General features: G+C 40.2%; 1 protein-coding gene across 1 annotated transcript; it reads right to left on the reverse strand.

Annotated features, from left to right (window-relative positions):
- Positions 1-247: 247 nt before the first annotated feature.
- Positions 248-2,106, reverse strand: LOC118966080 (protein LKAAEAR1-like). The gene is made up of 3 exons (XM_036988532.1): positions 911-2,106; positions 588-707; positions 248-386 (listed from the first exon to the last, which is right to left on the reverse strand). Exons 1-3 carry the CDS (start codon positions 1,232-1,234, stop codon positions 327-329), a joined length of 504 nt encoding a protein of 167 aa, XP_036844427.1. The 5' UTR covers positions 1,235-2,106; the 3' UTR covers positions 248-326.
- Positions 2,107-9,525: the final 7,419 nt, after the last annotated feature.

Below are 9,525 nucleotides of genomic sequence, written 5' to 3' on the forward strand. Positions count from 1 at the left end.
GGCCTACATGATCCATGTGCCACAAAGATACTGTACTTTTAAAATGTCTTCATATGATGATGTGACAGACATAGGGCTATCAAAAAGCAGGCACCTATGGATCCTGGTACAGTCTCTTATTATACTGACACCTACTGGTGAAAATGTGAAGCAGAGTTGTAAAAAATCTACAAAGTTAATCAGTAGGGCTAAGATTGTTGTATAAAAAAATGCAGAGAGGATGTATGAGACAAAGCAAGACAGAACAATGAAGTTGATTAGCTTGGACAGGCTCAGTGTGGGTATTTTTTATTAAGAGAGCATGTTCATCTCCGATTGTCATCCCATCACCACCTTCTTTCCAGAGTTCCCCAGCTCTTATCCAGTAGCTGCTCAACCCTCTTCCTCTAAAAATATACAGAAAGAACTGAATTAATAGGTGAGTGTTTTATTTGTTGCCATTTCCACGATTCACATACTCGTTATATTTTTACTCTGACAGTCATATCCACAGTATCTTGCCTGGTTCTTGCAGAAGAGTCGTGTTAGTATGAGGTCAGGCTTTAGCTCAGTATGCTAACGTTGTCTTTAGATATGGCTTTGCTAACCTGGAGTTTGTCAAAAGGATCCTGAGCATTGAGTCCTGTCTCTTGTGGCAGTAAAAGCTCCAACCGTACAGCCCTCTGAGCAGTGGGCTGACAGGCGATCATCAGACTTAAATCTTGGGTCTTGAGAGCAATAATGAAACAAGCAGGTAGAGGTAAAGAGAAGACTGAAAGATACTGTATAGGCCTATATTTTCACATTCAATGTAAACAGTGGAACAGACACTGTAGCAAAGAAAACAAAAAGTTATATGGATGCTATGGAGATATATGTTGGTGGCTTGTTGTAAGTTGAAAAAACGTCTATACAACTGTTATGGTCTTACCCTGATGTTCTGGTGACGCAGCCTCATAAGGCGAACCCTGTTGCGCGCCTCTGCAGCCTTCAGTTGGCCGATTATTGTGTATCTCCTAGCTCTTTCTGACTGTTGCGCAGCATTCACAGTGGCCTGTCTGCCTTTCCACTCTGTCAGCCTGGCACACACCCTCTGCCGCGCTACAGCCATCACACCCTGCGCCTCCTTAGGTGGTTCCTCATAAGCCAAATAACGGGCCTTTTGCTGTGGGCACATCTCCCGAAGTTCCGCTGCTGTAGCATTTCTCCAATTCCTGCAGACGACGGTATGGGGCTTGGCTGGTGCGTCGGTCATTTCCTAAGATAATCTTTTGGCTTTTAAGCCATTTGAAGTTTAATTAAAAGGAACGTCTAATCATCATGAATAATAGGCCTGAATTAGATGGAGGGTGAACTGGGGACAGCAGTTAGCGCATTACTAACGTTGTTGTTGTATTTCAGACACGCGGGAAGTTGATACATGTTAGGCTGAGGGCCGATTCCATGGAAGTAGAACGAATTGTCTCATTCTAATTCTATGAGATTCGTTCTGTTTTCTCTCGTCACCACAGAGACGTTACCGTGACATATTGCATTTGCAACGGGTAAAAATGAGGACAGATAGCCTGTCCGTTAGAGCATTAGTCCAGTAACCCAAAGGTTGTTAGTTCGAATCCCCGAGCCGACTAGGTGAAACTTCTGCATTGAGCAAGGCACTTAACCCTAAACGTTCCAGAGGCTGATCCCAAGGGTGTTTCAGGGGGAGTGGGATGGGGGGAAAAACACCCGTGTTGTGATCGAGACCTGGACGGGGCAGTTAAGTTAAGAGTGGAACAATGCGAGTCCAATTTAATTTTTCCGATCGGCGCCGTAATAAGAGCTCAAAATATAGGCTACAGTAATTCTTTGTCAATATTTCAGAAGAAATCTTTAGTCATCCAGAATGGGGAAAAAAAAGAATATTCTGAGGACAAATAGAGAGCCACTCTGTAAATTATCACTAACCATGGTATCTCTAAATACAAAATAGGTTATAATTTCCCACGGTCTCCCCTAAGCGAGTGCACGACTCAAACAATTTGAGGTTTGAGGATATGTTTCAACAAAAATATAGGACAGTAATGTTATGACTAAAGTAGAGAGCCCAGGTTTTAGTAGGCTATAAGATGTGGATCTCACACACAAAAGTATTTCAGCAGATTTGTGCGTTTTTATGTGTTACTTAATTCGTAGGAAAATACACATTTTTGTGCAACTTCATTCATAGGAATTCTGAAGTTTGCACTAACTTCAGAACAATCTTTTGAAAGTCATTAGAGAAATGCATTTTGAGCAAACAATCCAATATTGTTAATCAACCAGGTTGTCACCAAAATATTTCTAATATAATAGTAGCCATATGTTTTTATTAATGCCAATGCTGTTTTCTATGCAGCCGGGTTCGCGGCAGGCTGCGACAGAGCCTGGACTCGAACCAGGATCTCTAATGGCACAGCTAGCTCTGTGATGCAGTGCCTTAGTGCCTGCGCTTCCCGGGAGGCCCTGCTATGTTGGATTTTATGAGGGTTGCCAGATTGGAGTAAAAAGCTGTATTTTTATGTTTTATTTGTGGTATCGATGAAGGTATTTGATTGGGGAATGGGGATACATTTTCATGATGGGAATAATGAATCAGTTAATGTGGGGAAACAGAAGACCTGAAAGAAAATCTGTTTGGTTTAGATTCCCAAGGAATCCCAAACTGCATGGTATTTGCAACTATAATGAGTCTGGTCTATGATTAATTAAGCCATATCAATGCAGTTAAACAGGTTAATGTAAAATCATTTATTTTGTTGGGTTACACTTACAGCCATTTCATGATGATTATTACAGTTGTGTCAAACATGTTATATACTTAGGCTATTGTAACAAGGCCTACTGCCTCTGCCCAGAGGACTACTAGGCTTTCATGGCAATGGCCGCTCACTTTGCCACGCATGAGCTCTGGTTAGAGTCCCTGTTGCAGCTTTCACTTTCTTCTGCTACATTGGTGGCAGTGTTGGGATCACATCCAGCTCACGTCTAGTTATTTGATCTAGTGGTGGGAAGCGTTCTGTTTTTCAACATTGTATTGGGCTTAATAACCCTTGAATGAGTAGGTGTGTCCAAACTTTTGACTGGTACTGTATATATGTTTTGTGTGGCCTGTTTTGCATTTTATTTAGGCATTAATACGTGTCACATATCAGTTTTCAAACAATGTAAAAAAATATCAGTTAATAAAGTTGCATACAAACATGGTTTCTTCTTTGCTTTCTTGAGTAAAGCAACTCCAAAATGCAGGTGTTTCAGCCTAGCTCAGTGCTTTCTGTTGTGGTGGGGTAGCCAGCGGAAAATACACAGAGTGGGGGTTGGTAATGTTCTCTAGTTGCGCCGTGATTGGCTCAGTGTTCTGTCACTCTTTGGGGCTCTACGTCACTGCAAAATCTACGGGGAGAGCTCGAAAATTCAAGCCCCTTGGGTGCTGCCATAGATGTACATTAGAAGTGCCCATCCCATTTCCTCCCAAATATGTTCTCACTCGCCTATAGTATGCAACCCAGACTTGCCAAAAGCCCTGAGTGATGCCAACTTAAATCTTTGGCATACTCTAGGAATCAGGACCTTTTCAGGCAAATTTCATTAGAAACCCACTACACTGAAATCCTTTCAAGAGCTCTGCAGTGAATTCAATGTGCCAAGATCCCCATTTTTTTTATTTTTATATATCTTCAAATTAGACATGTCATTTCCTAATTTACTTCCAAGAGGAGGTTTAGAGCTCAGCTGAATGAAGTCGAACCCCTTCTTGCTACAGCACAATCCATTAAAGGCAAAATCTTGTATATCTCCTATAGACTCCTTTCTGAGAAAGGAGGCTCCTCCTTTACTCCTTTGAAAATAAAATGGGGAAAGGACCTTTGACTGACTATCAGTGATGAGTTATGGGCGGAGGTTTGCGACAGGGTACACTGCTCCTCTACTTATGAAAAAATGAAAGAATTGAATTAAAACATTTTGTACACATTTTAGTACACCCCACTGAGACTCCATAGAATGAAAACAGACATTTCTCCTAACTGTAAAAGATGTACCTCTGAAAGTGGAACCTATATGCATGTATTTTGGAGTTGTAGAGAGATTGCCAGATTTTGGCAATCTATACATACTGCTGCACAGAAAATACTAGATGTTCAGTTTAACATGACCCCGTGTCTCGATCTTCTTAATGCCCAGCAGGACTTTGTTCTTGATCCTGACAGAGAAAATGTGTTTATGACTATCACATACTTTGCTAAAAAATGTATTCTTCTATTGTGGGCTTCTAATACTTCTCCTACATTTATAATGTGGATTGACCAGATTGTTGACTTTCTTCCTCTTGAAAATCTCACTTATGACCTCTGCAAGAGACAGCCCAAGTTTGATAGACTCTGGTCTCCACTACTCAACTATATTTGAAATTGGACAGAGTGAAGGGGGTGATTAGGGAAATGAGCAGATACATGTTGTGTAAGGTGCTGTAAAAACTAGTTATTTGCTTGTCATCTCAGCTAAGGCTGTAAATAGCTAATAAGAACCTTGATAGTGCTGTTGCAAGGTTTTTTTGTTTATTATTATAGTTAGTTATTATTATTTTTTAAAGTCTGTCACATCTGTGAACGTGGAATGTGTTTTGTTGGTTGATTGAAAAATAAGAAAACTTAATAAAACGTTAAATAAAGAAGTGCCCATCCAAGAAGACTCAAGGTCATTGGTCCCAGATAAAATGACGTCAAATCACGTTTTCCCTACGTTAGCTTTGATTGGACTGATCATGTCAACATCATACTCTCAAAAATATTAACTAGCAAGCTAGACAAGCATTCATCATCATGAATCAAGTTGACAATCTACTTGGGCAAATCGTTTTCAATGATTTTCATATGAAGAGAAATTCTAGATAAAATGTATCGGTGCTCATCCGCCATTGGACATAAACATTACACAACAAGTTGGAAATCGCAAATTCAACAATGAGTGGTTTGGAAGGAATCAGTGGCTAACTGCAAGCGTTGCAAAGCAATCACTAGCCTGCTATTCAGTGGAGAGGATGTGTGGTCCAAGTCTGGGTTTAAGGGTTTATTTTCCAAGTTTAAAAGCATAAATATTCACATGCAACACCATGGGCCAGAAAAGGTCAAATACATTGGCCATGCTGTCAATCCAGCATGACTTCTGACGCATTCAAAACAACTCGGAACTGGGAAATCTCAGACTGGGAGGAAAAAAGAGCTCAGACTGGGAGGAAAAAAGAGCTCAGACTGGGAAAATACATTTTAAACGGTCATCCAACTCAGAATTCCAAGTCGGGAACTCAGTGCTCTTTCTAGAGCTCCGACATGAAGATCACTGATGTCTTGATTCAGCCTTGTTTTTTCTGAGTTTCCAGTTGTCTTAAAAGCACCATAAATCCAGAGAACGCCAGACTTTGATGAAAGTTTGATGACAAAATTTGCCCACTAGAAGGACAGCACAACAAGGTGAGTCCAAAATGTATTGTATGCTGCTGCATGAATTATGTAATATGCCAGGGAGACATGTATACTGTAGCTGAGAAAGTAATACTAAGTGTATGTTGTGTAGTAAACTGCTAGAAGCCCATGTGCCTCACCCTAATAATTTGGTCAATTTCCCCCACATAACATAGTCTACTGTTCTGAGTCGGTGGTGGTGCACATGTAACCTATAGTCTGTTTTAGAGAAATGTCATAATCAAATATTGTAAGAGCTTTCATTGTCTGCTTATATGCCCCCTTTATTTATCCTACGGTTCTGACTTGGTGTACAGGGAGAATATGGTAAGAATGGTCCATGTTCTGAATTCTATTACTGTACATTTTAAAAGTTCTGAACAAATAGTTATATTGACTACGTTCATCTTAGCTTGCTCATTGCATCTTATCTGCTCATCGTTCCCTTATGCCATAGTTTGTACATCTCGGTAGTCAGTAGAAGCCACATTTGTTTAAGCAAGTCAGCCATATCAGCTATGTTTTTAGAAAAGGCAGTAAATGAGGCATAATAACTGTTTAGCTGCCAGACAAGGCTCTCCTGATAGCCAGGTGTAGCGGTGTGGTAAGGATTCACGCAATGGTGCTGAAAAGAAAGCTCTGCTAATGGAACAGCGTTATGTACAGTCATGGCCAAAAGTTGAGGATGACACAAATATTAATTTTCACAAAGTCTGCTGCCTCAGTTTGTATGATGGCAATTTGCATATACTCCAGGATATTATGAAGAGTGATCAGATGAATTGCAATTAATTGCAAAGTCCCTCTTTGCCATGCAAATGAACTGAATCCCCCAAAATAATTTCCACTGCATTTCAGCCCTGCCACAAAAGGACTAGCTGACATCATGTCAATGATTCTCTCGTTAACACAGGTATGAGTGTTGACGAGGACAAGGCTGGAGATCACTCTGTCATGCTGATTGAGTTCGAATAACAGACTGGAAGCTTCAAATGAGGGTGGTGCTTGGAATCATTGATTTTCCTCTGTCAACCATGGTTACCTGCAAGGAAACACGTGCCGTCATCATTGCTTTGCACAAAAAGGGCTTCACAGGCAAGGATATTGCTGCCAGTAAGATTGCATCCAAATCAACCATTTATCGGATCATCAAAAACTTCAAGGATAGCGGTTCAATTGTTATGAAGAAGACTTCAGGGCGCCCAAGATAGTCCAGCAAGCGCCAGGACCGTCTCCTAAAGTTGATTCAGCTGCGGGATCGGGGCACCACCAGTACAGAGTTTGCTCAGGAATGGCAGCAGGTAGGTGTGAGTGCATCTGCATGCACAGTGAGGCGAAGACTTTTGGAGTATGGCCTGGTGTCAAGAACGGTAGCAAAGAAGCCACTTCTCTCCAGGAAAAAGATCAGGGACAGACTGATATTCTGCAAAAGTTACAGGGATTGGACTGCTGAGGACTGGGGTAAAGTAATTTTCTCTGATGAATCCCCTTTACGATTGTTTGGGGCATCCGGAAAAAATATTGTCTGGAGAAGACAAGGTGAGCGCTACCATCAGTCCTGTGTCATGCCAACAGTAAAGCATCCTGAGGCAATTCATGTGTGGAGTTGTTTCTCAGCTAAGGGAGTGGGCTCACTCACAATTTTGCCTAAGAACACAGCCATGAATAAAGAATGGTACCAACACATCAGCCGAGAGCAACTTCTCCCAACCATCCAGGAACAGTTTGGTGATGATGAACAATGCCTTTTCCAGCATGATGGAGCACCTTGCCATAAGGCAAAAGTGATAATTAAGTGGCTCGGGGAACAAAACATCGATATTTTGAGTCCATGGCCAAGAAACTCCCCAGACCTTAATCCCATTGAGAATTTGTGGTCAATCCTCAAGAGGCGGGTGGACAAACAAAAACCCACAAATTCTGACAAACTCCAAGCATTGATTATGCAAGAATGGGCTGCCATCAGTCAGGATGTGGCCCAGAAGTTAATTGACAGCATGCCAGGGCGGATTGCAGAGGTCTTGAATCCAAAGGGTCAACACTGCAAATATTGACTCTTTGCATCAACTTCATGTAATTGTCAATAAAAGCCTTTGACACTTGTAATTATGGCTTGTAATTATACTTCAGTATTCCATAGTAACATCTGACAAAAATAACTAAAGACACTGAAGCAGCAAACTTTGTGGAAATTAATATTTGTGTCATTCTCAAAACTTTTGGCCAATACTGTAGGCACATGACATTTTGTGGGCACCGTTTGTCACCGTTATAGTGCAATTATTGTATTGTTTAGTGCTGTGTTGTCGTGGCATTGCTGGCTTGGATAACATTTTTTTTTTGCCCCACCAAGATTTACTGTTATTCATAACAAAAAAACAGGTAGCTAAATATAATAATATGCAATCATTTCCTGTTGATGAGAAGAGCAAAATTCTAGGCCTATTTATTTTATCTTTGGACTCTAAAATAATTAGAAATAGGCAAAATAGTTTCAATGCCTCGCAAAATAGTTTCAATGCCTATAAAACAAGTTAGGATAGGCGACCATTCCTCCTATCTCTCATTTAATAGATAAGCTATTTCAAGTATTTTGCTCAATGCGATCTGATGTGCAGTTTAACGATTGAAAAAAGTGAACCGTCTGTTCTTTGTAGGCCTCTTGAATACTGTCATGTCACATTTCTCGAGTACACAGTATTTAATTTATAAACAAAATACATAATAAATATGCATAACCATTGCAGAATAAATTCCTCACCTTTTCTGGCTATGATGAGTTCACATTCACAAAGTAGCATACAACAAATTACTATCCGCATCTCATTTAATTGGACCTATTATATAAACTATTATAATTTGTTTTTGCTCTATGCAGCCGATAATTTGACAGGTGAACAGACAGTTGATCTTTCACAACGAAGTGTGTAGGCTGCCACTGCAAGTAGTAGTTTACATTTTTCCCAGTAGAAAATGTTTTAGAATTCGCGGGCAGTGCAGTATATTTAGGTTTGGGAAAAAGTAAATGCAAAACATTTTTGAATGCAAACGATCTGTTTACAGGTCCAAAACTGTGTGTGTTTTTCAGAGATAGATACAGCAAATGTATCTGCAACGCAAACATTCTGCAACCTCCAAAGACATTTGATCAAGTTTGCCATTACTATTTCCTTTAAGATGTCTCAGCCTAATTCCAATACTTCCAAAGTATACAGCAAAGAAGGGCGTTATAGAGTACCACAGTATGAGTCAAAATACCTGTAAAACCTAGCGGTCAAACAGGGAAATGGTTCCAATCGTTTTTCCACAACTCATTTTTCCCATAGGGGATTTTAGAAACACTTCAAATAAGGGCTGTGTTTCATGTAGTTTTGATAGCCGTGTAAATATCTCTAGGACAAGGTGCCTTTTTATCAATATATAATGGCCTGGATTTACCCCCACCCAAAAAGAAATGCTAATTAGCTGCGTATGTGGCCATCATAAAGAACCACAAACGCCATGAATATCTGGAAGAGACTGCCAGACAAAAGGTAAGAATCTCCGGATTAACTGTTAGCTAAATTTATTAATTAATACATTGGCAACATTTCTTTCAATTGACAATTCTGTGGACTGTTTTGTGCACGTTTTAAATTGACAATAGCTGTTAGCAAAGGTGTCAGAGATGAGGTGCAGGAGCTTGTAGTTTTGCATGTCTATGTTGAAGCTAATTAGCATTTTCTAATCAGAGTAAATAGAGCAGAATATATGGATAAAAGTCACCTTGTTTGAGAGAGATTTACATGGTTATCAAAACATCACGCCAGGGTAAGATATCACATAACACAGCCCTTATTTCAAGTGTTTCTAAAATCCCCTATGGGAAAAATGTATGGTGGAAAAACGATTGCAACCATTTCGTTTTGACTGCTAGGTTATGGGTATTATGACACCTGCATTGTGGGGCTCCATAATCACCATAAAAAGGTGAATGATGGGTGTTTTTCAGGTGGTTATAATGCTCATTCACACAGTTTTAGAACAGGGCTGATCTTGCGCCAAGTTTATGAATCTCAATATTTGTGCGTGC

Source organism: Oncorhynchus mykiss, chromosome 9 (genome assembly GCF_013265735.2).
Source record: "Oncorhynchus mykiss isolate Arlee chromosome 9, USDA_OmykA_1.1, whole genome shotgun sequence".
Taxonomy (NCBI): Eukaryota; Metazoa; Chordata; class Actinopteri; order Salmoniformes; family Salmonidae; genus Oncorhynchus; species Oncorhynchus mykiss.

What these genes read in the sequence shown, in the direction of transcription:
- LOC118966080 (XM_036988532.1), bottom strand. Translation starts at nt 1,234, where the DNA reads ATGACCGACGCACCAGCCAAGCCCCATACCGTCGTCTGCAGGAATTGG. An exon ending in TGCGTCACCAGAACATCAGG is followed by an intron (nt 708 to 910) that starts GTAAGACCATAA and finishes ATTGCTCTCAAG; the next exon opens with ACCCAAGATTTAAGTCTGAT. An exon ending in ATCCTTTTGACAAACTCCAG is followed by an intron (nt 387 to 587) that starts GTTAGCAAAGCC and finishes GTATATTTTTAG; the next exon opens with AGGAAGAGGGTTGAGCAGCT.